We start from the raw sequence: 26,462 nt of genomic DNA on the forward strand, positions 1-26,462 counted from the left end.
TGTGGTTGTGAAGATCGGGGCAGAGAAGTACTTTGCCTCTTCGGTGTAGTACTCGACCGTTTTGGTGGAGTTATAACGGGAGCCTCGGTGTAGCAACTGAGAACAGAGTAGTACTTGAAAAATAGGTGCAGTAAGTAGATGAGAACAGAGTAATACTTAGGAGCCTCGGTGTAGTAGGATGGGGCAGCATACGTAATCATGTAGTACTCCATCGCCTTGGTGGTGTTGTAACTCGGGGTAGAGTAATACTTCAGGGCGTCTGTGTAGTGGCTCGGGCAGCGTTAGTTGTGGTAAAAAACTCCGGTGCTATAGTGGTGTAGTACTTGAAGACCTCGATGCAGAAACTGGTCGTTGCGTAAGTTGTGTAGGAAGGCGGCGGCGTTGCGGTTTGGTTTGCGCCATACCAAGTAGACATCGGTACACCAGTGGTCGACCCAGCCATCAACGATACAACACCCAACAGGAGCACGACGCCATAGTTGACTAAACAGTAAATAATTCAAACATTAGAACAACATTAGAAAAAAATAGAATTGATACAAAAGTCAATGTAAAAATAAGAATATTTACCCATAACTGAGAATCGGTTACACGATGAGGAATCCAGTTGGTGACAGATAAGGCTCTGCAGTTTGGGCACGACTTCTTTTTTTTTTTAACGACTCCTTTTACGCACAGTAATACTTCGGGACGTAGATGTAGTAGCTCGGGGCAGCGTAGGTTGTAGTGTAGTACTTGAGCGCTTCGGTGTTGTAGTACTGCGGGGCCTCGGTGCAGTACTCCGCCTCTCTGGTGATGTAACTCAGGGCAGAGTTATACTTCGGGGATTCGGTGTAGCTGCTCGGGGCATCATGAATTGTAGCGTAACACTCTAGAGCCTTGGTGGTGTAGGAACCGGTTGTTGCGTATGTTGTTGTTGTTGTGTAGTAAGGCGGCACGTTGCGGTTTGGCATCCACCATACCCAGAAGACATCGGTACAGCAGTGGTCGACCCAGCCATACAAAAACACCCAATAGCATACGACGCCTTAGTTAACTAGACAGTGAACAAATTCAAACATTAATATTCAATAGTAACTAACATAATAAAACAAACAGAAAATAATTGCCATTAACAGACAATTCCATGTAAAGACAGAATGTTTACCCATGGTTGCGAACTGGCAATACGGTGAAGAAGGCAGATGGAGAGTGCGCTGCAGTTGCTGCCGTGTCGGAGATGCTCACTCGACTGACTTTCCTTCGCCTTTTCTCTCTCCTTTTATACAATTTTTTTTTTCTCACCCTTACCTCTAAAGCCTTGCGGGTGTTGTACCTGCTTGATAATAATGCAAAACGTCCGTCCTCACCCATCCTCTACACCATTGCATAACACGTTTTACGTAAAGATCTCCGTGACCTTCGAGTGTGTTACTGGCTTTTTCTTCTGCAGTTTGCTTGGGATGGGTCTACAACAACCAATATCAAAATGAATACCAAATGGGTATGTAACACGTGTCGTTCTCACCCAACCTCTAAACCACTGCATGACACGTTTTACGTAAAGATCTCCGTGACCTTCGAGTGTCTTACTGGCTTTTTCTTTTGCAGGTTGACTTTGCTGGGGATGGGTCTACAACAAACAATATCAAAATGAATACTAAATGAAATGGGTATGGATTAAAACTCACATTTTATTCGTGATTCGTCTCCACTTCTCCCACCCCACCGCTATCCCAAAATGCCTCAGGGCTCAGCCTCACCCTAAGACCTAATAAGTCCCTTCGGGAAACAGCGGAAAAAACAAAAAACAAACAAAACCAGCACAGAAACCCTCCGGGTAATTTTGAAATAAATTTGAAATAATTTTTAAAATTCATTCAAGCGACTAATAAGTTGAATAAGATTAACAACACTACAACGTGCATTTTTCCTTCACAAATGAGAAAACCACTCGTAAAGACAATGCTACAGTTTAACATGTATTTAAACCGATTATTCAGAACTACAACAAGAACTGTTCTACGGATTGTCGCATCACTTGTCGACGGGATCGCAGCCGAAGTTCTTCAAGATAATTTATGGGCATCAGTTCAGGTTGTTTTACATCTTCCATTGTTATGCGACATCCATAACAAAGAACAGCACTCCAATCACTTTTGATTTGGTCATTGGACGTCTTACAACACGGTTTGCCCTGAGAATTGCAATTAGAATTACACGATGTTGAGTCTTGATGCTGAACAGTTCCAACGGATTGCAATGGATGGTTTCTCAAATTATCCGAGGGATGACCGGATGGTCCACTTCGCGAAATAGTCTGTGAAACGTGTCGGGCGGTTGATGCACTACAAACTGATGACTCTTCAATGGCCGAAAGGCATAAAAGACAAAGTGAATCTCTTTCACAATCGGATGGATTCGGATCAGCAATGTTTGATTTCAGTTTATCACTGATACGAAATAAAGTTGAAATTGTAGCTGGAAAATTGGTCTGCAAAGTTACTACGAAGTCTTCAGTTAATCGCCCAATACTGGCAGTTGTACCTAACTATTAATGAAATAAGAAGAATTAAGAATTAATGAAAGGTTATGTTCAAGCCAACCACAAACAGCACTGTGTGCGACAGTAGATTACCTTCGATGACAATGTAGGCAGGCACACTGAATCAACCCCTAAGAAATTTGCTAAATACGCCACTTCTTTATCGACAAACTCACGCATAGGTCGTAGAAAAACAGTACCGGTACGGGAATCCGTAAATCCCTGTAGTAAAGAAAAATGTAAAGAAATTAATTTATTCGTTATAAAGTATAAAGAATCGACGGTAACTTACTATCTCATGGGCAATCTGAGCCCCCCTTCCTTGACCGATAGCAGATAGAAGTTGGCCGGCCAATCTAGTAGCATTTGGACCTAAAAATACTTTTGCGTGATTCAATCGAGTAGCTAAAAGTGTGATCAAACGCTGTTTCAAACGAATTAGTAAATCTTCCTTTGCCGTAAGACTTTTCACAGAACCAAATAGCATCTCCAGTTGGCTTTCATAAATAGAAGTTTCGATTTGGTAAGAATTCATTTCCAGCTTCAATTCATTGAGGTCTGGTGCTAAACAGTACTCAAGGCTACAGATGTAAACATCAAAGCCATTTTTTTTAGCCTGCTCAAGAACAAAATCAGTGGTTTCTTTCCTTTCATGTTTGGAAAGATTCAAAATTAAACCTTCTAAGAAAGGTATAGAAACTAAGAATTATTCTGATTTCTTTATATATACTGGCAACTGAATTTGAATTACCGTCTATGTGTACTAATGTAGGTTTGAACACCATTTTAATTTTTTTACTTTCTGAGAAATCCAAGCCTTCTTTAATAAGCTTTACCATGGACCCACTAGATAATCCTCCAGAATATGCCAATAAAACATGTTCATTATGTTTAAGAGCATGTGCTTTCCCAATCGTGGAACGGAATTTATGGACAGCATACTTCATAAAACAATCACTGAAACAAAAAACTTTTGATGATTAATTAAGAAGATTTTTTGTTAAGTTCGTTTTAGACTCACCGACAGTATGGGTCTGTTTTACGTAGAAGAACTTGAGCCTTTAGTATGTTACATCTGCGGCATATTGCATCTGTACTAAATTACAATTATTTTTAATTGGTAGTTTCGTGTTACAAGCAAATAGCCAAATCTTACACTGATAATTTGGGAGTTGCGACCATGGTCTCTTCGGCTAAGTTTTCTTCGTTAATAGAACACATCATGAGCTTACTATAGAGGTAAGAGGTATGCTGATATAAAATTATCAAATTACTAAAAAATTAGATTGTCAAAACGAGGCAGAGTACGCATTTACACGATTACACGATCAAAATTCACGAATCAAGAGTCACGTTGCAGTAAATAACTAAATATGTAGTCTGCTAGGTTAATTAACATGCTTGCCAAACAACTGACATTAATATTTTATTTTGATAATATCTTTAAATTTATTCTCTAACTTTCATAAAATAATCAAAATACGTAACATATAAATTAAATTCCAATTCAATGAGTTCTTAATGGCATTTGTGTGGTTCGCATGACGTAATGGCAACAGCTTAGCTGTGTGTAGCACAGCATTCAGGTCTGCCATTGCATCAGCTGGTATTCCGGCTAGACACGTTTACACCGTTATATTTGTTAATTACTTGTGCTACAAAATTAGTATTGTTTAATCATGGCAGAAGAAGAAGCAGTAAGTTATTGTTTAGAGTGTTTACCATGTCAAAATATATAAATTGTTTGTTTTTAGATTTTTGATCCATCGTTGAAGAAGAAAAAGAAGAAGGCCAAGAAGACCCCTTTCGATTTTGACGCAGCTTTAGCTGGTGGAACAGTTGGCAATGAGCCGGTTGAGTTAGAAGTAGGAAAAGAGAACGAAAATCCTGAAGAGGAAGAAGTTAAAGAAGTAGATGACTTAGATCTTGAAAGCTTTGGCAAAAAGAAGAAAAAATCTAAAAAGAAGGCTTTCCAACTTGAAGATACTGAAGTAGCCTCACCTGAAGTTGAAGGACAAGAAGGAGAAGCAGTTGAAGATCAAGAGGATTTAGATCTTGACTTTTCTAAAAGCTTGAAGAAAAAGAAGAAGAAGAAAAATACTGGAGCAGTTGAAGAAGAGAAAGACGAGAAAGGTAATAAAAGAAATACATTATGGTTTGAATTCAAAAGTCAACATTTTTGACATTTGTGTTACAGAGGAAAATGCTGGAGTTGCCTGGACCACTGATGGAGATTACACTTATGATGAGCTTCTTAATAGAGTATTTAATATCATGAGAGAGAAGAATCCTGAAATGGTAGCTGGAGAAAAGAAAAAGTTTACAATGAGGCCTCCCCAGGTTGTGCGAATTGGAACCAAGAAAACGTCATTCGCGAACTTTTCTGAAATATGTAAAACGTAAGTTATATTTGTTATTCTTTTGACTACTGTTCTTACGACAGAATTATTTTGCTTCTCAGGTTACATCGACAACCTAAACACGTTTTGGCATTTCTTCTGGCTGAGTTAGGTACCAGTGGGTCTGTTGATGGTAATAATCAACTCATCATCAAAGGTCGTTTCCAACAGAAACAGATGGAAAACGTATTACGTCGTTACGTTAAAGAATACGTCACTTGTCATACGTGTCGATCACCTGATACAATTCTTCAGAAAGATACTCGTCTTTTCTTCCTCCAATGTGAAACATGCGGTTCAAGATGTTCTGTAGCCTCCATCAAATCTGGTTTCCAGGCCGTTACCGGAAAACGCGCGGCCATTCGAGCCAAAACGGCGTAAATTACTTCGTACAGAAAAAAATATGTGCTGTCTTTTGTCATTAATGAGAGAAATACATTTTCTTTCCTTTACCATTTTTTTTCCAAGCAAAATTTCCATAATTTTAGGATAAGTACAATTGTTTTACACCACAATTTTTTATTTAATTACTTTCATTAATTTTAGTTACAACGAATTCTAGTGTGTTACAATTTTGTATTTTAAGAACAAATTTTTACTTCCACTCAAACTCCATGGTCTAAGGACATTCGACAGGAACTTCATTCTGTTGCTCCGAAGTAACATCTTCCCCATTGCTAGCTTCGGTATCTATTATTTCGTAAGGATCACTGTCGCTTGTTGAATTTGATGCTTGTTTCAGAGGAGAGTCGCAATCACGCTGTATCAAAGAAATATGGTCTAGTTGAGATTCACGGTTGTCCTTAGTGGTTTCCAGTTGAACTGGAGAAAACCAATTTCCAATTATAGGAACCATCGAGAGTGTCAGCGTAGGAGGTTGTTCAGTGGCCTCAGAGCTCAGCAATCCTCCTCCATTCAGTTTCGACTGGCCTTTATAATGAGGAATATACAAGGCTAAGTCGTCATCGTCAGCGTCCAGTCGCTTCCTCTTGCGCTGCATTGTAAGGACATTAGCTGTAGACAAAGTACACTTGATTAACAAAATCAACAGACTTACTCCTGATCCTGGTACTGTAGCATTAGCTGAACCAGTCAAACGTAGCGGTAACCACCCGGAGAGCGAATTCAATATGCGGGTAAAAAAGTTCTGATTCTGCACTCCACGAGACTAGAAAAACAAATTAAAAAAATTATTTGGCAACTGAACTATTCCACTTATTAACTAATACTTACAGGGCTTGGAGACCAAGACGGAAATTCCTGAATATCCTCCAGATCTTGTATCGCAAGACGCCATGCTCGGATTTTGGAAGCCTATATTCACAAAACACATTATTATTTCTTCATCGTCACAACACAGAAATAATGTTAACCATTTGTTGACGCAAATCGCGAATCGGTGTAGAAATTGTGCTTTGCGATAAATCTTCCATTAAGGATACACAGCTACGATCGAAAACGCTTTCATCGACAGCTGTAGAGACTGAAGAAAATGGAGTCCAGTCTTCAGCATCAGATGGTTTTTGTTGGTTACAAGGAGTACCTGGCAAAATAAAGAAACAATATCACATAAATGTTTAAACTAGAAAAATTTACTCACAATGAAAGCATACCATTTGAGGAAGATATGTGACGAAGATTCAGTAATTTGGGAAGACCATTTAATTCATTGCACATGGAATTGGAAGACACCTCACAGCTCACCTTAGGAGACTGCTTGTCTTTCATCACATTGTCTTGGATTCAAATAGAGAATTATTAAACATATCAACAATTTCCAAAAAATAAACAAGACAGCAAGTAACATACGTCTTGGAACAATTAAGGACTCAACCATGTGAAGGAGACGATCAACTGCATTCAGGGACACCTTAACCACTTTATATTTCTTGATGTTATGAAATAACCCCTCATCTTGGTGATCGACCTTATCCACAATACATTAAAATAAATAATGAAGTGTTTATTCCATGAAAACACTAGCAATGTTAATAAGTGAATAAATGTTGAATAAGAAATTTACCATTCTTCTGCCTCTCAGAAAATGAAAACTTCCAACCAAAATAGTTGATATGACCAAGGTTCCCACAGCAACTAAATAAAATTCATTATAACTATTGCGGAAATCAATCCAGATATAGAAAAGCTGAATCGCCTAAAGTTTGTTGACTCACCTAATTTGTGGACAAGTGGAACTTTTGCTAGATAGACCCCAGAAGTACGAGAAAATTCTTGAAATCCTACAGAAATACATTGTATGAGTATGATATGACTGAATGAAATATGAAATATATACTACATGGAAATATTTGAATCAATTAAATGGTTACCTGTGGTAATCAAAGCAAGAGTACTGCGTTCTTCGTGGCGGCCATAGATACTAGCCATACTCCAATCAACAATAACGACGAAATAAAATAAAATAAATTAATTTAATAAGCAGTATCGTATGATACGAGTTCTGACACAAACCCTATGAGACTGATAGACTTTTTGTCTCTAGGCTACTGAGTTGACTAATCCTACATCCCAAGGGAATGTGGGAATGTCAACTTGCCATGTGACAAAGGAAAAAGTATTTTTTTCGCCTATGCCCTATAGGCCTAATGTCTATCGTGCAAATGAACGAATAGCGAGGCAATTTTTTTCAAATTTGAAACAACTTTTCACTGCCTTGCGCGCGATTCTTTTCGAAAATCAGTAAAGCAATCTCCATCGTTGTCGTTGTGAAAGTTGTTTGACAAGACTATTTTGGAAATGTAATTATTAACCACAAATTCCATAATAGTTTAGCTGAATGAGTTCCTAATCTTGAAAGAAATACTATTGATTCGAGCTACAACACAAATTAACTTACAAAAATAAATTAACCAAGTAAATTAGCGCATCTATTTGTGGCTGAAAGTGGCAATGCTGCTGTTATGTTTTTTCATTTAAAAAATTTTCTGACAGCTCAAAAGACAAACCTCGCGAGTCGAGACAACAAAGTAAACGAGTGAATTCAAAGATTTTGTTGAGAAAATTGGTGTTGAACATCTGTCAATCTCCAACCTTAAGGCAGTGAAATGGCGGAAAATTTTCTGACCCGTTCTAATGCAGAAAGGTATCCACATTTCGCCCAATTCCTCAAAGAATTGTTTGAAGACAGATTGTGCTCCAATAATTTTGGGACAAAATCTATGAATGAAGAAAGAAATCAAGTTTTTCAAGAGTATCAAAAAACAATAAACAGCTATGAAGCTATAAAGCTTGTATATGACTGTATTTGGGATATTATTGCTGATTCTAATGTGGAAGATGATGAGGTAGACCTATAAAATTATCTAGATTCACAGTAGTAATCATAATTTCTTTTGATAGTCTCTCAAGACCTTGGAAACGGCTTTTGTGTCATCTGAATTAGCTGAATCAATGAAAATAGTTAAAGGCGATAAACCAAATACTGAAGATGCCTTGCGAGTTTTTGGGGTTAATTTCAAGCAGGAAAAAATAGATGGTGATGTAACATTATGGACACAAGCACAACTTAAAAATCAGCTTATTGAAAAAGGAATTGTACTGTTAAATGAAATGGGACATGATGTTCAAGGTAAATTTACTTAAAAAATAATTAATTTATTCTTACCTGTTATCTCTTATTTTATTCCCAGGCAATAATCAAGAGTTACTTAAAGCAAAGTTAAATCAACTCCCATCACTGATCAGTTCAAAATTAAAAGCTGCTGAAAATCTTAAAAAAACAATGGAAGAGAATGATCAAGCTTTGAAAGAACAGTACACCAAGTATACTACAACTCTTCTGGAAAGCTTGCAAATCATGGAAAATCTTCTTCAAAAACACATGATTGAGATTCAAAACGAGCAGAATGTCTCTCAAAGCGAATCCCTTGAAGTCCAATGTGATGCTCTTTATCTCAAGATAAAGTCCCTTCACTTAGAAATTTTGTGTGAGACGTATACCAAAGAAACTGTCCCGGCTCTGAAAAAGATTTCAAAAGAATTGGAAGCTAAAAGCGAGCAAACTGAAAACGAAATTCGGGCTTCTCGATTAAGATTGAATCGTTACGAATCTGTTGGACATGACTTCAATTGCATCGTCAACGAATATGGCAAACTGCGAGAAACGATCAAACAAAAAAAGTGGACACTCGAAAAATTACAAAGTTATTCGGTGAACTAAAAATTTACAAACAATTCGTATCACGCATGTGCTTTAGAAAATAATCCATTTATTTTAAGGATATTTGTCTTAAGTTATCTGAGAACCGATTTGTGTATTTGAATGCAATGCCTGTTCAAAAATGAGCCGTGTATCGATCTATTTCAATGAAATCATCTATCAATTCTTCAACTTTAGTTCCAATTTTTCTTGCCACTTCTAATTGTTCTTCGTGTGGGAGCGTAAGGAAGCTGAAAACAAGTTCTCCGTCAACAATGGATTTGGTATTGTTAACTAAGCTCTTATTCTTGGTCTGGTAAGCTCGGTAAGCCTTGGGGTTGAGTCCTCCAGCATGAGTCATCGTAGTGTGCAGAACATTATGAAGCATTTGCAAGCGTCGATAGGTTTTCTCTGGAATAGGTAACACGTATCCCAATCCGCCATCAAGCGTACCAAATCCTATCATTTGCCGTTTTTCTATGAGAGGAGGAAAGCGCTTTTCCGTTGTTGGGTCACCGATTTTGCATCTAAAGTAAAACAAAATAATAATAATAAATTAATAATAATATTAGAAGACATGATAATGAAAAATTCCTCGGAATACGTCGTGGTAGAGTCGACTACCTCCTTTTATTTTTCTAACCTGACTAATATTCTTTTCTTATTCAACTCAAAAATAAACACTTAGACTTACTTGATTCGAAACATTGTTGAAACTACTTGACCAACATGGAAATCGGCTTTGCGAATAAGGCGGTGCCCTCCTTGGCTCTCTCGTGCCTCTGGTTGATACATATAGAGAATGAGGTTCTTTTCTGCATCGCTGACTAAGAAACCAAGCTGTGTGTTGTCGATATAATAGTCAACGGCCATGACTTCGAGGGGTTGGTAATCTCGTGCCACAATACATAACGTTCGGTATTCTTCTTGGAAACGTAGAATCGAAACACTCTTGTATACATCTGCTGCTAGGATGAAACTTTTAATGTTGAGTAGTTGGTGGATGTATATTTCAGTGTCAATAAATGCAATCCCGACCAAATCATCATTTTTGAGTTGCCATAAGTATATCTACAATCAGCAGAATAAATGAAATTATTTTCTGTTTACTTAATTTATTAGTATGGGGGTAAATGAAAATGCTCACCTTTTGACCAATCGCAGCCACAAGATAACCGCAGACACTACTAATAGCGGCAACAGGTCCCTTCTGATCCTTAGCATAGAGCGTTTTGATTTTGTTTTTAGTCAATGGTTGACCGGGTTCTGGAACGACTTCGATCAAATCAAGAATAAAGATTCGACCACGACTGATGATGTCCTCGCCGTAGTTGTAATTTGTGCTGACTGCAAGGTAATCCTTTAACCCCGAAGCGTGGCCTTCGTACTCAAGGCTTACGGTTTTCAAACATGTTACGTGTTCCCAATCATCCAAATCCATCCGGGTATTAGGAACTGCCTAACACAACGATATTATTTATAAAATTTCGTTAAAAGCATAAAAAGGCGAAAATCGGTCCTTACTTCCCAAGTTACGGGTGAAATCAGTTGGATGGCAAACTTTTCCACGTGAGGATAAGGAAAGCGGTCGTCTCGTTCTTCTAAACTCAGTTCTTTGTCGTCTCCATTAAACCTTAATCAATTAGATGTTTAACAGAAAGTCATCAAAACCAACTGGCGATTGTTTTAGACTACCGATAAATTCTGTTTGTGGGTTCAGCCAGACTGGTCGCCAAAATATACGTTTTCGTTTCAACGTGGTATATCAGGTAGTGCGGAGTACAACGTAGTGGAACTTTGCGAACAGGCCAGGGGGCATCGTAGTTGAACAGGGTTGGTAATAAACATATCCGCAATTCATCCTATAAACAATAATTACTTTGTCTCAGATATTATTAAATATACCTATAATTTATAAATCTTACTTTTCGATTGAGATAAATAAAACCTTGGGCGCAGTTAACGTTGTGAAAACATGCGAAGCATTTTATTGAACCATCAATACTCATGGGATGTAACCGCAATTCGCCGCGTGAAGTCATAAACAACCAGTGTGGATAGGGGCCGCCAATAAACACCTTGAAAATAAAATTTCCACATTAATTAACGAAAACAATATCCATATTTCATGAAACACTTACCCCGGTATAGCCAGCAATATTTGAAAAATATTTAAACTGATTTGTTTTCCACGCATAAGGTTCTAGTACCACAGACTGACCACCTTTTCGAACACTGTTAGGAGAAAATTAGTAACTCATAGTTTAATCATTTGTAAAAAAGTATTTTGCTTAAATTTAACAGTTATTTAATTAATAAGTTTTGCACTTAATTGGGCTTTATAGCTAGAATTTAAGAAACAAACTTACTAAGTTTTGGTTTCTCTCAGAAGAAGGCTATGGTTTAGCTTTCTGAATCGTATTTTAAGTTCATTTTTCTGTTTGCTATCGTAAATCGGTAAGGCAGGTATGGCTTCGTAAAGCAAAACACCGAAATCTGAAGTTCTAATCATCAAAAGAGGTCGGCGATGTAAGTGTCCAAGACCGAAGATTCCCATTTCTACGATATTGCAGTGAGTCGACGATGGAAGAGATGTCTCATCTGCTTTCATATTAAAGAGAAGTCGGTGTCCTAAGTGTACGTGAACAGTCTGAAAAGTTTCCACTACTGATTGGCCTGCTAGTGAGTAGATTTCTAATGTTCCATTTTGCCGAATGATAGAGAGCCAAAAGGTTGGCTTTATTTCTCGGAAGTAGTCGATTACTCTACAATAAATTTTGAGAAATGTTCCATTAATAAAATTAACTAAAAAGATATTCTGATAAATTCTGATTACTTTTGTTGAGGAGTAAATTTAGTGTGAGTTTTGTCTTCTGTGGGTCGACTTTCTTCAGTGTTGGTATCACCGTAGAGATAATCTTCTTCGTCATCCATTTCCCTTAATTGAACAGAGTTTATCAATATTTCCTTCCTAAATTTAAACTTAAAGATATCTAGCGTATACTTTTTAGCATTTAGAGATTTGTTGGCCGTATGCAATTTCGTGGTTTCAGGCGAATCAGTTTCGGGGATAGTTGTGTTAAACAAACCACTAATGTCACGGTATAAACAGACGCAAACGACAGGAGAATTCTGAATCAAGAAAATGTTAAATTTTACATTCTTCTTTAAAACACTAAATTTTCATTCTAACCTTAGAGAGGACAGGAAAAATCATTTCGAGTTGAGATCCTTCGACAAATGTAAGAAGACCGATTCGACCATTCTCAGTCAAAACAGCAACATAGGGATCCGAAGCCGATGCCGAAGTTATAAGGAAGTCGGAGTCCATTACTAATTCCTGAAGAACGGTTGCAGCGGCATCAAGTAAACGTACGCTTGTAGGGCAAACTTGAACAATAAATCTATTATTTCCTAGATTTGCTGCCAAAATAGTAGGGCTAGTCACGTTAAACCCTGATTGATCCATTTCATTAATTTCTTGTCCGGTTTGTAAAACCTAATAAGAGAAAAACAAATTATTTGCCGTTCAATAATTTAACACGCCGTTTATAACAATAATATTTACCATTGTGGAATCAGCTCGTGAAAGTAGCAAATATGTATGCATAATAGCGTCTTCATTATTACGCGAAGCAAACACAGTGAACATGTCACTCACTTCAGGGAGCTCAAACGTCGTGACAACCTGGATTTCAATTTTAAAGATAAAATTTTAAATATTATTTAAACAAAATAGGAAATTATTTCTAATGTCAGTTTTAACCTGTGGTTTCATTGTACGCTGTAGCACACAAATAGCTCCATTCTTTCCATAACCAGAAGTAGTAACAATTTCAACATCAGGATCTGGACTCTTTTTATCAAAATCAGTACAAGTTGACGCTGGTTCACCTACTGCCATCTAAATTTCCATAATTTATCTTGATTAAATTGACAGTTCAGACAAAGTTATAAAAGTATTACCTGTCCACAAGGTCCAATATTGAGGAGGCTGTCACAAACCTCAAATTGATAACTAATGGCCTTACTGTCAGTCGACTCATGATCTTCTCCATAGAGGTAGTTGTCAATCTCCTCCTCGTCTAAATGATCCAATTCCTTGTTTAAATAGAAATTTTGTAATCTTTTTATTTAGGAATAATATTTAAACAATAAATGTATTGTCTACCTGATCAAAGAGCAAACTGAATTGCTCCATCTTAGGTTTCTTTGCAGCAAAAGGAGTTGCATACTGGTTGTAGTCTTTAGTCTGAAAGGCCAAGAGCAACGAATTGCCAAGCCGTGAGCCGAGAAACAAGTAGTTATCGCAGATGCATAGACAGGTAGTCAAGACACTGGCGGCGGCTTTCTCAAGATGAAACTTGCGTACGGACCGCATACTGTCGGCAAACAACGTTAACACGTATAGTTCGCCACCCTTCAGTGAAAGGACAACTCGGTCGTACTGCAAGAAGGCAGCTCGAGCACAGTCAAGACCTATCCTCGAGCCTTCGTACGGTTCTATTGCGATTGAATTTTATTAATAATAATTTAACTATAAAATAAAACAGAGGCATCTACTCACTCAAAGGGAAGCTGGTGCAGTGGTCCGCAATGCTGTTGACAGACACTCCGTAAGGGGGAACGCTTTGATTTACATAAATGACTGAATTAACCGCCATAATTAAAGCCCCACCTAATGGCTTGGGAACCGGTAGTAATTGAGAGCAATCAAATGGAAGACTGTTCAATGACCAGATTATCGGATGGACACGCTGCTGAGTGTTTAACGACACAGCTACCATATTACAAGTATCCTGGCGGACTGCTATTCTTCCTGGAAATGTTCCTACTGGCTCATAGAGGATGATTAAAGTGGGCTCATAGTAGCCATGTAAGAATTGCACATCAATCACATTGTCCACTCTTTCTTCAAGATCTGTAAGCTTGATAATATACGAAGAAAGAGTAACATTGCTATCATGAGCGGAATCCTTGCGAAAAGGGAGAATAGCTAATGTGTTGCGAAAAATTAACAAAGCAGCACATCTTCCTTCAGGATCAACTCGAATTTCCGGTATTTTGTGGTTACTCCCTATTCCTTCATCTAAAATTGAAACAACTATCATTATTCTGGGTCCATGTAAGCTTTGCACAAATTTATTACTTGCCTTCAAAGTTGTGAAGTGATAATGTTTTCAGGTTATCAGACACAGGGTCATATTCAATAAGACTAAGCTTGGCGTGAGCGAAGCTCATTAGTATTGTATCTTGAGACGATCCTGGGAGACTGACTGCAGCAATTGACATAACTTTTCCAAACAAATTGTAAGATGCTAAGCATTCTAACTTCATTTTGGGAGGTTGGCCATCAGCGCTTTCTTTCCGTAACATTTTTTCATCTGTATTTGGAATAAGCCGGAAAACTCGTAACACATTTGCACCGGCAACCACCAAGTTCTTTTCTTTTCCGCCATAGAAACGGCAATATATCGCATGCTCTACGCTAGTTGCAGGATATGATTGTTTGAATAACGAGAACATTGTTATCTCTTTTGTTGTTTACAAAATCAGTTTTATTTCAAATACTGAAACGTTTTCATTACAATAAATGAGAATAAAAGTTCTAAAAATTTTGACATTCAGCGTTATTTTCGTCCGCTGTAAAGCTTTCAACGTTGACAAATCGAATATTTTCCATAGAACATGTCGGTTCTTTTCTATTTTACGGTCATTCATAAATTGGCCTATTGCTCGTTTAAATTTATCTCGTTCATTGAATTTAATTATGATTCGTTAATTGCTCAATTTGATGAAATTCTGCGGATTCATCTAATAAGAGTCCGGCTCCGGCAACTTGCAAAAGTTTGCCACTGGGCACTGGGGGAAAAGAAATAAAGATAAACTAGCAGACAGCTTTGTTGTAAACTGAAGTAATAAAAACGGAAAACAACAACTTTGTGGGCTTGTTTTTGTTTTATTGTTTGCTACTGTTGATTCTCAAAATAATTTTATTCAAGATGGACAATCAAGTTTGTTTAAGGTGGAACAATTTTCAATCAAGTTTAACTACGACATTAGAGATTCTGTGGGACGAAGAATCCTTTTGTGATGTGACCCTGTTTTGCGGAGGACAAGAAATTCGAGCTCACAAAGTTGTTTTGAGTGCTTGCAGTATGATATTTAAAAGTTTGCTTAAAAATAATACTTGCCAACATCCAATAATAATTCTGCATGATATTAGTCTAAATATTTTAGAAGCTATTCTACAGTTTATTTACAAAGGAGAAGTCAATATAGAACAAGATCAACTAAACAACCTTCTACGAGCAGCAACTTTGTTGCAAATTAGGGGTTTGGCTGGGATTGCAGAAAATGAAGTTGATTTAGAAAATCAGCTCTTAAGCAAACCAATGAAAACTGGTCTCAGTCAGAATTTTCCAAGTTCTGATTTCAGCCCTGTCAAGAGGAAGAAGCCCAAAGTCTCATCATCACCAAAAGATAATGACGATGAACCTCTTTTGGTTACACCTAAAGAAGAGCCATTAAGTGAAGAGGAAACATGTGGCAGTGCAATTTACACTGATGAAGTTTATGAAAGACCTGATAGCTTAGTTGTATTGGACAGAAAAGAGGAGGATGAGTGCAGTCATGGTGTTATTGATGTTGACCCTTTAGTTACAAAGCCAACCAATATGCCACTAGCTGTTAACTCATCTGTTGAAATGATTTCTAATTCAAGCCAAGGTATTGTCATAACATTTTTGCAAAATGTTTAATCGAAAGTAAATTTTTTTTCCCCGAAATTTTCCAGCGGTTGCCTGTAACAACATCCAGTTTCCTCCCTATCCTTGCCCTTTCTGCTGTCGTGCTTACGCTACCTGGGGTTTCAGAAGACGTCACATCAAAGCTATTCACACTACGAGTCCAAAGTTACCATGCAAGTGGTGCAGCACTGTTATGGCGTCGCGAGGAGACTGGGAGAACCACGTCATTGACGAACATCACTTGAGCCGATCTGAAGCTGAACAAGGTCTCAAGGTTTTGGAAGAAGCACACATGGTTCTCCAAACTACAAACATTGCCGACGATGTTCTCAAAGAAACTGCTGACCGTTCGTTTAGATCTAAAGATAAAAAGTAACAATTTTAAAACTACTGTGTACTGGTATCTCAGCTAACTAAACTCTTATCCATAAACGGACAACCTGTAGTCAATCAAGCGACGGAAGTCTAATCTTTTTGTGTGTGTGCGTTTTACAACTCTTTATTATGAAATGGTATTATTATGAATCTTTTAAATATTTCAACTTGAATGATCTTCCCAAACCGTTTCTCTTCTACTGTAAAAATGTTTTTATCTTTTTCAGAAAGTAATATATTCTTTCTTTTTTTGGTAATGATTCTTTTTACGGCGTTCCTTTGGTCATCACGTTTGTTTTTACTAATAAGAAAAATTTAGTTTCGCTGAACTTGTGGCAGTGTCTGGAGACGGAGAAATTGAGAATATCCCTTCGTGAAAAGAAACCTTGCATCACATGGATGTTTAAAATAGACAGCGTGGTGTCTCACAGGCTATTTGCATCGATAAATGTAGGTGTTGGATTGCAAGGAATGTTATTTCTATTCCATTTTTAGCGCGTGTCGCCTAATGAACCCAGAAGGAAAACATTGGGTATCCAACTCGACATGTGCATTAATCATCCAATTAACAGGTTTTCTGAGTTGTGAATCATCATTCCTATTTAGAGAAGACTATCAAGGACATGTCACTAAAATTAGTAAAACAATAACTTAAAAATACACCGCAAACAACCTTGTCGCTAGTTGATCTGTGATGACGACCTCATTTGCAAGAACAGGATAACATTTTCTTTAAAAGGAGAATCACGGTGAATCTGAACAGAATAATCAATTTGCTATCATAATTTTTGCCCCAGCTTGTTGACAACTAATCGGAAGCGTGTTGTGTGTTGCATATCCACGAAATCTATTTTGGGGAAAGGTTGTATATCCAGTGGTTTGTAAACTTTAGCATGTCTGGTTGGTCCTCCTTAGTTAGTCGACTGTAAAAAAAAATAAAGAAACTAAAAAAGAGAAAGCGAAATTTTTCGGTGAAGAAGAGAAGAGGGTGGATAGAAAAAAGAGAGAGAGGACTGCCGTGTCGTATACAACAAGTAGCGCCGTATATACTTTGCACCGGCAACAGCTTATGGAAATTGAAACGCGATCCGTCTCATGCAGCATCAGTCTTCTGGCAAACAAAAACAGAACAAGAAAGAAAAAAGATGCTGATTGAGACAATCCTTGAGCGACGATCTGTGGATGGGCGCGGGCGGCTTCCTTCTCTCTTGCGCTTGTTCTGCTGGGAACGAGACAACGCCTGTATCTCATCACGTGTGTGGGCTCCTTCGCTTTGATTCTTGTTTCTTACTCAACCGTGTGACTCCCCTCCCACCGTTTATAAACTAAACACTAGCGGCCAACCGGGAGCTTTTTAACGTTTCCTGTCAAACAGACCAGCGCTTTCTGCTAATTGGATCGATGACAAAAAGGCCCTTTCCGTTTTTGAAATTTTTTTTCGTTCCGAATAATCTTTTGGATCTGATTGTTGAATCGTTTTCGGTATTGATGTTTGGCGAAGTTGCGTCTTGTTTTGGCGGCGTTCGCTTTTCTTGGGGGGCAAAGTTTCAGGCCGATGCAGCTGCCTGTATATACGCTCGGCGCGGCTGCATTCTTTTTCACAGTTTGAGAATATAAAAAGATTACGAGTGGGCCGTCTTGTTTAGTGGGTGTAGAGAGCGGTGGATGGCTTTTTTATACCGAGAGAGTCTGGGACCTTCCTAGAAGGAGCTCGTGAGAGGGTCAGTGGTTACCGAGGGGTATGAGCTAGCTTTGACGTGCTGCCACATGTGCAGTCGACCCCTCGATGCTCTTACACACACACATACATATATATATGTTGCGCGTCTCTCTCTCGGCCAGGATAGTGGAGTCCAGGTCAGACCGATCGACGGACAAGAAATTCTTCCATCCAGGATCGCACTGCAGCACTGACAGCGTTGAAGGAAAGGTATTTTCCGAGATGATCTTCATCCGACGATCAAACATTTTGGCGTGCTTCAGCTATAGTATTCTGACATTCTCTTCCTGCAGTTGATGCCAATGGGCCGCTTCTTTTCGTCGACCGGCTATTGCGCACCGTTTCCGCATCCATCCGAGTCCTGTCAGTGCTCTAATCGTAGGCGGATGCTGCCTTCATTGCTCTTCATCCTCATCTTCTACCGACAGACGGTGACTGCTGCTTCGTCATCCTCCGCTTTCGGGTAACAAAACATCTAAAATTCAAAGATTCCCGTTAATTGTTTCTGAATCAAACTGATGGCGTTCAAGTACGAACATGTAACTCTGAGTTGAGGAATTAAAATTTACCTAGGGTCAGCCCGTTCACTTCACTTTGTTGTGGTTTCCAAATGTCCTTTCAATTTTCTAGTTAACAATAAGTCAAGAATTATTTTAGCTGATGTTTAAGACTGTTGGTTACATCAACAACAAATGAAGTTGACATTGAGAAGAAAACAAAAGGTTAAGTGTTACGTGCAAGCGTTAAATTCAATTAATCGTGTAATTTTAAAAAATCATTCGAATATTATTTCCGTCGATTTATGATAACTTAAAGCAGCTCTCGTTGATAACGTCCTATAAAAAAAAGAATTCAATCAAAACGCAGTAGATATTTACACGAGAAAAATCGCTGCTGTGGATCTTCATATCCCCCACAACGCAGTTTAAGTAGAAGCGCTTAGAAGATGAGGGAAACGTTTCATAGGCCTAACAAAGTTGTAAAATGTCTGTAAATTTACCCTGAAATATCTTCCTGAATCGTCTCCCTACTGAAAAAATTCTCAGAACTAAAATGATTATTTATCTGACTTGATGCGCGATCTATTCTGAGGACAAATCTAATAACATTTAAGGACCCAGGATTACTAAACGATTCAAGTTACGAGGGAAACAGTTTTATTTTGGTTTCTTCGAACGCTTTTTTTACGACTGTTTCGTCAGACATTTTGGTTCTCTTATTCTCTGAAGAGAAAGTGTCGAAACTGCCTGAAAAAACTCTAAAGATCCGATTGCACGCAGAGCGGCTGTATTTTGTTCCTTTTATAAGGGCCGCATTATTACATAGCAGATGATATACAGCGAATATAACTGACAGTCGGATAAGCTACCGTCGCTCTTATCTGACTCACGTTCCCACAGAAAATGCCAGTTCAGTATAACTACTGTATAACTGTGACGAATCCGACTGGGCGCATGTGTGGAATTTTCCTCGGAAAAGTCGCACCTCAGTGCCACAACTCGTCGATTGTGGGCGTCGAACGTCTTTGGAGGTCCTTGTTGCAGTCCTCGTACGTCAGCGAAAGCTATACCGTGGAGTCTATGGCGCAGCTCGGCAGCAAGCACCAAATAGTCTCCGCTGTTGTTGATGTTTGGGCCGACCATAAAAGTTCGACGCCTCTCGCCAAACGGAAATTTTACGACCCCGGTTGGTGGTTTTTTGGTCGCTTGCTGTTTGCCTGTTCTGGTCTTGTCGCCGAGGGTATCTAGCTATAGCAGAGAGAGGCCCGTTGCCACAGATTCGTTTAGATAAATAAGTCGCAGCTATCGAGAGATTTACTGTTGTATACGTTGCTGGCTGTGCGGGCTTCACATCGCGCTCCGGGAGGGGATGATTTTATTGGCTTTCCACAGCTCCTCTCCTGCAGACTCCTTTGCCCACCATGGTTCACGGCCATCTTGGTTACTCACAAGTCATTTTTAATCGGCCGTTTTTCACTTAAAAAAAAAGTGGACTTGAATCGTTCACGGGTTTCTCCATCAAAGGACCTGATTCTGTGTATTTAGATATGAGTTAATGATCTAAGCGGCGACGACAAATTGTTTCAACGACTCTCATTCTTCTTCTTCTTCTTTTGCCATTATTCGATTTAGGATCAGCGCACCGGTTCCCCTGTCGGCGGAAGCGCTGAGTCTACTGGGAGATGCCGCCGCCTGGAATCGATCGACCAACAGGAGTGTAAGCGATCGGCCGTCATTGTCTAACTTGCCAAATGGTGGCATCGGAATGACAGTCAAACCAACCGGTAATCACCAGCAGTCGGCCGATTTGTGCGATCAACTTCACTTGACTGCGCGTCAGAAGCAAATGTGCGTCCAAGGAGGAGACGGCCTTGCGGAAACACTCCTGGAAGGTCAGTTGGCTCAGTTTTCTCGGCACTTGCAAATAATAGGCGATTATGCGGGGATATCATTTTCTTTCGATGGCTTGAAAAACAGCCATTCGCATGTCCGTGTACACATGTCAGCAGCAATTCGAGTACGAACGATGGAACTGCACACCACACGGCCACTCGCGTATGCTGACCCTGAAGAAAGGTCAGATATTGCATCTCTCATCACTTTTGCACGCGCACTTAAAATGTTCGACTGATTGGATTTCTTGTTTCGTTATATAAAGCGTACAAGGAAACAGCGGCACTGTACGCCTTCTCGGCGGCTGGCGTCGCTCACGCTGTCGCCCGAGCTTGTGCCGCCGGCCGACTCCGCAAGTGCCACTGCGCCGAGGTTTGTTGCGATTGGAGGCCGTCAGACCCGTTAAAATTACATTGAATTGGGATAAAATGAAATTAATAAGCCTTAATAAGCTTATATAGCCCATCTGGCTGTATAAGACAACGATGTGGGCCTATAACAGAATAATGATTCAATGTACTTATAACGATTATTCAATATAATAATAACGGCCTGACGGCCTCAAAAACTGTTATAAACGTTAAAATTTTATTAATTATAGTCCGACAACGAAGTGGAAACACGGCAGACCTGGAGATGGGGCGGCTGCGGCGATAATCTCGCCTACGGCAGAACATTTGCAACGAAATTTCTGGACTCGGGATCTATTGATAAGGCGCGATCCAGTAGCGGTGGGAAATCAAACTCCCGCCTAGGTGCCAATAAGGACAGCAAACCCAACAAAAAGAAAAAAGCTGTGAGTCCACTTTTTCGTCGAGCTCATAAAACTCTTAGAATGTGAAAAATCATCAGCGTCGATATTGCTTCGTCCAGTAACGAGCAAATTGATATTTGAGTTAAAAATCAGATGATTGAGTTTATTTTCTTTCAAAACACATAACCGTCGCAGGCGTTTTAAAAGGAATGGATGTTTGTGTTAGTATTAAACCCCTTAGAGAGTTCTTTGTACCCAGTGACTTTTTGGTCGTAACGATCTAGTTTGTTTACGTCTCCGGATTTTGTGTTCCAGTTTCAACTTCCCAACTTCCAGTTTCGACTGGAACTTTTCGAGGTCGATTCGAAGAAATCCTACTCATATCGCCCGTGTCGAAAGCGTCTATAAAGTCTAGTCCGCACTTGATGATTCTAATGAGGAGGTGCCGGTGTGGCGGCAGGTCCCTCTTGATCAGAGAATTTTCTAGTTGCACTCTGTTTGAAGTGATAAAATTTTAATGTTTTTGAATTTGATTGTTTACCCACATACAAAATTGTGAGGTACAAAACAGGGCCTGATCTGCAGTCGTTGTACAAATGAGTTATTTAATGAACCCTAACGGATGAGTAAACAGAAATGGCAACAGTTCCATTCAACCGCCTAACTCAGGAAAAATCGTACACGCATTGTCTAATGATTTATAATCAACGCCATCAAATAGTCGAAAAGGAAGAAAAGAGATTCATTTTCCTACCTTTGAGCCTGGGAAATACGGCCAGGCACCCACAAGTGCTCCATCCGCAGTAAAGTTGAATCCACCACATAGGGAAAAGGGTGTCCTCGTGAATACACCCATATTCACATGGGCGTACACGAGGACATTTGAAGAAAGGGGAAGAAGAGACCCGTAACTCGACCGACATCGGTAGTTTCACAATCAAATGGGATGCTGTTTACCTATAATTAAAAATACAAATTATGGGTTACGAAAAATATTGTCAGAAATAACAAAAAGTAAGATAAGTTGAAAATGAGACAATGGGTACACTCTAATTTGTAATAAAAAGGAGAAACAAGTTGCCATGTAATGCAATGCAGCTATGCAAGTCATGCCTCATTGAAATATCCAGCAGGTCACAGGTTAAAAAAAAGTAAAAAGTAATGAAAATCATTACCCAAGCGAAGATATTTGTTGTTGGTGATGACTTGTCAATAGCAGCAAAAGAAAAACTTGCATATCTTGTGGTTATGATGGCTGGATCTGGACTAAAATATGCAAATGAAGAAAAAGGTTACGTAGTGCAAACAAACTGCCATGCATTGTGCATCAACAGGGGTATATGATAATGTCAAGAACTACCATTCCCCAAATTTGAAACAGATTTCTCTTCTAATTAAGTTTCCATAATCATTCTATTTGAATTCTTAGTTTTATTTACCTGCCAAACAGCATGAAGTGTGTATTTAAAAGCGATTCTATAAGGAGCCACGACACCACAGTAAACAAAACGACCACACTTTATGTAATTTTATTTGTTCTGCCATTTTTCGTGCAGTTACATATACTGTACGTTTCCAAAAAAAAAGGGTCGTTTTGTTTTCTTTGTAACCTTGAACTTCGTCTCGGATTTTATTCGAAAGTTGTAAACAAAACGAAGCAGACGACATTAATCTTCTAATTAGACCTATCTTAAAATATCGATAGAAATAAAAAATCGAACCCAAATTCAAACTGCTCAAAAACGCTAAAAGCGGTAAGATCGCAAGCGCTCGACATCCGCTGATCGATTTCGTTTTTTTTTCTGAGCATTAACTAGTTCGTATCAACAAGTTTTACTACTACCCCCTACCAATCTCAAGATATTAGTAAAATTTTGCACGAAATTCGCAGATAATTACTTTAACACTGAATCTCGCCACAATAACACCCCTTAATCATCATCGTCATTTATCTTTAAAGCCCAAACCCATAATGGAGGACGACATTCACGCCGAGATGGAGGCTGTTTCACGAGCGCTAAGGAGATGGAGACGAACCATCACGTCCAACACAGCTTTGGCGCATTCCAGTCGGATGCGAAAGGCGTCGTCGGTCGAGTCCGGCGGCGGCGGAGGCAATTTCCTCGCCAATGGTCCGTCTCATCCCACCAATAAGGGATCAAGCCAAACCGGCGGCAAGAAGACCAAAACTGAAAGTCAACGGCAGCGTATCAATCGTCACAACAATGCTGTCGGCATGAAGGTACGCACACAAATATCTTATTGAACGATCAATTGTTGGGGGGTTTCCCTTCATTTCCCTACCATTTGCCCAGAGACTGTTTGAAGATGCCGGTTCCATGATGGAGTTTTGTCATTTTCACATGTTTTTATTTGAGTCTTCCAATATTTTGAGTTTCCGAAAAATCCCACGTCAATAAAACAAAATTCAGCCAAGGTTTGTTGTTTAGGAATTCAGGTAGCATTCATTGACATTTATTTGGGGGCCAGGCATAAACATCAGGTAGTCAAAATCTAAACAAAAAATTGAATTCTTCTGCGCATCGAGGGTGGCATTTCCAGTCGAACCATTCCCAGAATTTGTCAACGATCATTCCAACCCCCAGCACACTGTCGGAAATCATCAATAATCTTTCAGTTAATCAAATTCAATGTTGTATATAATTCTTTTGTTTTCTGCTGGGGGAAAAAAATAAAGGTGGTTGAGCAGTTGGTGAAACGGACGTGCAAATGCCACGGCGTCAGTGGTTCGTGTTCGGTCAAGACGTGCTGGAATCAACTGGCAGCTTTCAGCGAGACGGCCGCCGTCATCAAGAACAGATACGACAACGCCGTTCAGGTCAACGTCGAGATCCGCGAAAACGCCAGCCACTTGAGGACGGTGTCATCGTCATCGTCGTCGAAGAACCAGGAGAGCAACCGCATCCTTCCGCAGAGCCGGGCCAAAAAAGCCACCGACCAGCTGGACGATGCGACGGTGGCTGCGCTGGCGCGGAACACGGGCAGCAGCAACAGCGGCGGCGGCGGTGGCAGTTCCGTGAGCGCGGGCGATCATCGAATCGACCGGAAAGAGTTGATCTACCAGCAGAGATCGCCAGATTTCTGCGTCGCCAATCCGCTCGGTCCGGGCACGACGGATCGCCAGTGTCTGCGCGGTGAGAATTGCGACATCCTGTGCTGCGGGCGCGGCTACAACGTTCACCGTCTGACCGTTTCAACGCCGTGCAAATGCAAACTCATCCTCTGCTGTCAAGTGGAATGTCAGAATTGTTTGGTGGAGAAGACCATCCACACTTGCAAATGAAACCAAAAAAAAGGCGAAAATAGAACGACAGCCAAAAAACAAACAATCAAATATTTAGTTTTAAGTGAATGGGCGGGCACCAAAAAAATATAAGAAAGTATTCGAATTGATTAAGCATTATTTTATTTATTGATGTAGGAGGAGGTAATCGAGCGCATGATGGCAACAGTTCTGATTTAAAACTTGGTGTTTTGTTTTAATTCTACACATTTATCAAAATTCGACATAAAATTCTTCAGTAAAAACCATTTTTAGTTTCTTCTTCGACATTCAGATGGCAGGAAGCGCTTGGTTGGACTCTTAAAATCCGGCAAGTGTTTTCAAATGAACACCATTTTGGCGCCGTTTGAAATTCGTAAGACGTTGCGATGTAAATAATAACGATGAACGAAGGATCTTTAGAAACCAGTGGTCATGTGTTGTCGGAACATATTCCGCAAATCAAATCAATCATTAATAATAACCGTAGAATTACCGTTCGCTTTTCAAAACACATATATTATTGTGAAGAGAACACACTGCTTGTTTGCCCCCTTGCGCTAGATGGCAGCTGCTTCATCTTCGGCTCGTAAAAGAAAGGAAAAAATCCGAAAACAAGCTCAACTGTATACAATATCCTAAAGTTGTACAGAAATCATAATAATAATAAGGAGCTTGAAAAAGGATGTTTCTTAACTTCCGTCGGGATTGCTGATGGACGGAGCGTGTCAACAGTTGCACTACATTTCAGCGACGTGCTCGTTATAGTCCCTCATGGTCGTCTAAATAAGAGTGCTCTCCTATCCTATTCACAGTAATATCTGAAGTGAAAAGAAACATATGAACAATATAAGAGGCCCCTTTTCTATTTCATATACTACGTGGTATATATATCACTACACTGTGCTGTGTCTTTTGTTTGTTTTTTATCCACCCTCCTTCCGCCGCCGGTTCGGCCTGCCTGTCTCTGATATACTTTTTATTTTCTATTAAGTCTGTCTGTCTCTGTGTTGTTTGGCTTTGCTGAAACATAGTCAAATAAAATACAAAATAACCTACCAACAAAGAGAGAGAAGAGAATTAGCAAATAACAATCAAGGGAAAGGAGGAAGAAGCGCATATATGGGCTGGGTGCGGAAGAGCCGCCGCCCCTGCTATCTTATTATTCCATCCCATATAAATAGTTAAATACATAGATACAAGCTCACTTCCAGCTGTTGCTAAATCGATGGACTTGGTCACTCGGAAGAAAGATGGCAAGAGAATAATTGGCGAGCATTTAAAAAGAATAAGGGAAAGGTGGAAAAATAGGAATGAAGGGTCTGTCTGTGTGAGAATCTATCAGTTGCTGACCCTCCTTCCTTCCGTCTCACCTTATAACGGGCGTGTGCCGCTTGATTAGTTCGCTGGCATTTTTCACCCCCCATCAACGACATCATTGACCAGCTTTCATTTCGGACGTGTATGTAGTATCATCATCCCGGCAACCTATTTTCCCATTTTCGAGTGGCAGCAGCAGATAGGATTTGGCCAAAATCGGAGCTTCGGCTATAATCTCCCGGCTTAGAAGGAATGAAGACTGGCTACTGTTGCTCATCTCCGCAAACATGCGAGCCAACTAGTTCCTAGCCAAAATAAAAAAAGGAGACAAAAGGAGAGATCAGCTCGATTCTTGTCTGTTTTTCTATGCGCCATACCTGTACTACTCCCATTCTATTCCAATGGTGGAATGTTTGCCAATCATCCTTTTACACACGCACAATCTGAGCCGATCTGCCAACAATATCCAGCGCAAACGTTTGGGATTGTGTGGACTGGATCCATTCAGCCATCATCACCTTGTACGCACACATGTACGTACAACACGTCCAGTAGTTGCTATACATTCAGTTTGTGTGTCTGTACACGAGCAAGGGATTAAGTTGTTTCACCTTATTCCAAATAATTGGCATAAAGAGACGCCCGACTAGATAATAGAAAAGATACGCTACACATTTTTGTCGACTATTTATTTCTTCTTCTTCTATTGTTGTCTCAGAAGTATTGGAGCGCACGAATCAAAGAAAAGATGAGAACTATCACAGACTTAAGTGGCCCGTCTATGTA

General features: G+C 39.5%; 7 protein-coding genes and 3 long non-coding RNA genes across 11 annotated transcripts; 5 read left to right on the forward strand and 5 right to left on the reverse strand.

The window, feature by feature from the left end:
• Positions 1–431: 431 nt before the first annotated feature.
• On the reverse strand, positions 432–1,242 carry LOC124327408. Its single transcript, XR_006916115.1, has 3 exons — positions 1,148–1,242; positions 571–1,036; positions 432–483 (listed from the first exon to the last, which is right to left on the reverse strand). It is a non-coding gene; the product is annotated as an uncharacterized LOC124327408 (long non-coding RNA).
• On the forward strand, positions 1,006–2,438 carry LOC124327431. The gene is made up of 3 exons (XR_006916143.1): positions 1,006–1,043; positions 1,119–1,483; positions 1,591–2,438. It is a non-coding gene; the product is annotated as an uncharacterized LOC124327431 (long non-coding RNA).
• Positions 1,943–3,903, reverse strand: LOC124327154 (cytoplasmic tRNA 2-thiolation protein 2-B-like). The gene is made up of 6 exons (XM_046786079.1): positions 3,681–3,903; positions 3,546–3,620; positions 3,276–3,481; positions 2,817–3,205; positions 2,618–2,746; positions 1,943–2,530 (listed from the first exon to the last, which is right to left on the reverse strand). The coding sequence occupies exons 1-6, from the start codon at positions 3,746–3,748 to the stop codon at positions 1,985–1,987; spliced, it is 1,413 nt and encodes a 470-aa protein (XP_046642035.1). The 5' UTR covers positions 3,749–3,903; the 3' UTR covers positions 1,943–1,984.
• A 161-nt stretch (positions 3,904–4,064) lies between these two features.
• LOC124327242 (eukaryotic translation initiation factor 2 subunit 2-like) lies at positions 4,065–5,378 on the forward strand. The gene is made up of 4 exons (XM_046786215.1): positions 4,065–4,221; positions 4,279–4,657; positions 4,722–4,923; positions 4,986–5,378. The coding sequence occupies exons 1-4, from the start codon at positions 4,204–4,206 to the stop codon at positions 5,302–5,304; spliced, it is 918 nt and encodes a 305-aa protein (XP_046642171.1). The 5' UTR covers positions 4,065–4,203; the 3' UTR covers positions 5,305–5,378.
• Positions 5,379–5,479: 101 nt separating this feature from the next.
• On the reverse strand, positions 5,480–7,561 carry LOC124327191. The gene is made up of 9 exons (XM_046786143.1): positions 7,254–7,561; positions 7,098–7,163; positions 6,947–7,017; positions 6,733–6,850; positions 6,537–6,659; positions 6,297–6,466; positions 6,157–6,237; positions 5,981–6,091; positions 5,480–5,917 (listed from the first exon to the last, which is right to left on the reverse strand). The coding sequence occupies exons 1-9, from the start codon at positions 7,309–7,311 to the stop codon at positions 5,543–5,545; spliced, it is 1,173 nt and encodes a 390-aa protein (XP_046642099.1). The 5' UTR covers positions 7,312–7,561; the 3' UTR covers positions 5,480–5,542.
• A 280-nt stretch (positions 7,562–7,841) lies between these two features.
• Positions 7,842–9,274, forward strand: LOC124327219 (HAUS augmin-like complex subunit 4). The gene is made up of 3 exons (XM_046786185.1): positions 7,842–8,228; positions 8,284–8,512; positions 8,574–9,274. The coding sequence occupies exons 1-3, from the start codon at positions 7,989–7,991 to the stop codon at positions 9,101–9,103; spliced, it is 999 nt and encodes a 332-aa protein (XP_046642141.1). The 5' UTR covers positions 7,842–7,988; the 3' UTR covers positions 9,104–9,274.
• LOC124326984 (cleavage and polyadenylation specificity factor subunit 1-like) lies at positions 9,133–14,748 on the reverse strand. The gene is made up of 17 exons (XM_046785737.1): positions 14,236–14,748; positions 13,650–14,171; positions 13,254–13,585; positions 13,049–13,183; positions 12,849–12,986; positions 12,651–12,770; positions 12,276–12,581; positions 12,087–12,214; positions 11,919–12,020; positions 11,452–11,847; positions 11,224–11,317; positions 11,008–11,160; positions 10,778–10,944; positions 10,607–10,715; positions 10,230–10,541; positions 9,777–10,153; positions 9,133–9,609 (listed from the first exon to the last, which is right to left on the reverse strand). The coding sequence occupies exons 1-17, from the start codon at positions 14,606–14,608 to the stop codon at positions 9,219–9,221; spliced, it is 4,155 nt and encodes a 1,384-aa protein (XP_046641693.1). The 5' UTR covers positions 14,609–14,748; the 3' UTR covers positions 9,133–9,218.
• Positions 14,749–14,820: 72 nt separating this feature from the next.
• LOC124327209 (zinc finger protein 131-like) lies at positions 14,821–16,463 on the forward strand. Its single transcript, XM_046786171.1, has 2 exons — positions 14,821–15,811; positions 15,879–16,463. The coding sequence occupies exons 1-2, from the start codon at positions 15,085–15,087 to the stop codon at positions 16,205–16,207; spliced, it is 1,056 nt and encodes a 351-aa protein (XP_046642127.1). The 5' UTR covers positions 14,821–15,084; the 3' UTR covers positions 16,208–16,463.
• Positions 16,464–16,741: 278 nt separating this feature from the next.
• Positions 16,742–21,856, reverse strand: LOC124327427. 2 transcript variants are annotated; one of them, XR_006916139.1, is made up of 3 exons: positions 21,828–21,856; positions 18,496–18,552; positions 16,742–18,401 (listed from the first exon to the last, which is right to left on the reverse strand). It is a non-coding gene; the product is annotated as an uncharacterized LOC124327427 (long non-coding RNA). The 2 variants fall into 2 exon arrangements; XR_006916138.1 differs by lacking the exon at positions 21,828–21,856 and having other exon boundaries at positions 18,496–20,045.
• On the forward strand, positions 17,993–24,955 carry LOC124327068 (protein Wnt-9b-like). Its single transcript, XM_046785927.1, has 8 exons — positions 17,993–18,136; positions 18,220–18,389; positions 20,059–20,318; positions 20,404–20,502; positions 20,585–20,691; positions 20,921–21,115; positions 23,034–23,315; positions 23,772–24,955. Exons 1-8 carry the CDS (start codon positions 17,993–17,995, stop codon positions 24,375–24,377), a joined length of 1,863 nt encoding a protein of 620 aa, XP_046641883.1. The 3' UTR covers positions 24,378–24,955.
• The last annotated feature ends 1,507 nt before the right edge of the window (positions 24,956–26,462 follow it).

This window comes from Daphnia pulicaria, chromosome 2 (genome assembly GCF_021234035.1).
Source record: "Daphnia pulicaria isolate SC F1-1A chromosome 2, SC_F0-13Bv2, whole genome shotgun sequence".
NCBI classification, from domain to species: Eukaryota; Metazoa; Arthropoda; class Branchiopoda; order Diplostraca; family Daphniidae; genus Daphnia; species Daphnia pulicaria.

What these genes read in the sequence shown, in the direction of transcription:
- LOC124327154 (XM_046786079.1), bottom strand. Translation starts at nt 3,748, where the DNA reads ATGATGTGTTCTATTAACGAAGAAAACTTAGCCGAAGAGACCATGGTC. An exon ending in CTCAGATTGCCCATGAGATA is followed by an intron (nt 2,747 to 2,816) that starts GTAAGTTACCGT and finishes TCTTTACTACAG; the next exon opens with GGATTTACGGATTCCCGTAC. An exon ending in TGCCTACATTGTCATCGAAG is followed by an intron (nt 2,531 to 2,617) that starts GTAATCTACTGT and finishes TTTCATTAATAG; the next exon opens with TTAGGTACAACTGCCAGTAT.
- LOC124327242 (XM_046786215.1), top strand. An exon ending in AGAAGAGAAAGACGAGAAAG is followed by an intron (nt 4,658 to 4,721) that starts GTAATAAAAGAA and finishes TTTGTGTTACAG; the next exon opens with AGGAAAATGCTGGAGTTGCC. An exon ending in TTTTCTGAAATATGTAAAAC is followed by an intron (nt 4,924 to 4,985) that starts GTAAGTTATATT and finishes TTTGCTTCTCAG; the next exon opens with GTTACATCGACAACCTAAAC.
- LOC124327191 (XM_046786143.1), bottom strand. Translation starts at nt 7,311, where the DNA reads ATGGCTAGTATCTATGGCCGCCACGAAGAACGCAGTACTCTTGCTTTG. An exon ending in TTCTGAGAGGCAGAAGAATG is followed by an intron (nt 6,851 to 6,946) that starts GTAAATTTCTTA and finishes ATTGTGGATAAG; the next exon opens with GTCGATCACCAAGATGAGGG. An exon ending in TCACATATCTTCCTCAAATG is followed by an intron (nt 6,467 to 6,536) that starts GTATGCTTTCAT and finishes TTATTTTGCCAG; the next exon opens with GTACTCCTTGTAACCAACAA.
- LOC124327219 (XM_046786185.1), top strand. Translation starts at nt 7,989, where the DNA reads ATGGCGGAAAATTTTCTGACCCGTTCTAATGCAGAAAGGTATCCACAT. An exon ending in CTAATGTGGAAGATGATGAG is followed by an intron (nt 8,229 to 8,283) that starts GTAGACCTATAA and finishes TTCTTTTGATAG; the next exon opens with TCTCTCAAGACCTTGGAAAC. An exon ending in AATGGGACATGATGTTCAAG is followed by an intron (nt 8,513 to 8,573) that starts GTAAATTTACTT and finishes TTTTATTCCCAG; the next exon opens with GCAATAATCAAGAGTTACTT.
- LOC124326984 (XM_046785737.1), bottom strand. Translation starts at nt 14,608, where the DNA reads ATGTTCTCGTTATTCAAACAATCATATCCTGCAACTAGCGTAGAGCAT. An exon ending in AGCGTACAATGAAACCACAG is followed by an intron (nt 12,771 to 12,848) that starts GTTAAAACTGAC and finishes ATTGAAATCCAG; the next exon opens with GTTGTCACGACGTTTGAGCT. An exon ending in TCAACAATGTTTCGAATCAA is followed by an intron (nt 9,610 to 9,776) that starts GTAAGTCTAAGT and finishes GTTTTACTTTAG; the next exon opens with ATGCAAAATCGGTGACCCAA.
- LOC124327209 (XM_046786171.1), top strand. Translation starts at nt 15,085, where the DNA reads ATGGACAATCAAGTTTGTTTAAGGTGGAACAATTTTCAATCAAGTTTA. An exon ending in GATTTCTAATTCAAGCCAAG is followed by an intron (nt 15,812 to 15,878) that starts GTATTGTCATAA and finishes GAAATTTTCCAG; the next exon opens with CGGTTGCCTGTAACAACATC.
- LOC124327068 (XM_046785927.1), top strand. Translation starts at nt 17,993, where the DNA reads ATGCTCTTACACACACACATACATATATATATGTTGCGCGTCTCTCTC. An exon ending in GCAAGTGCCACTGCGCCGAG is followed by an intron (nt 20,692 to 20,920) that starts GTTTGTTGCGAT and finishes TATTAATTATAG; the next exon opens with TCCGACAACGAAGTGGAAAC. An exon ending in ACAATGCTGTCGGCATGAAG is followed by an intron (nt 23,316 to 23,771) that starts GTACGCACACAA and finishes AAAAAAATAAAG; the next exon opens with GTGGTTGAGCAGTTGGTGAA.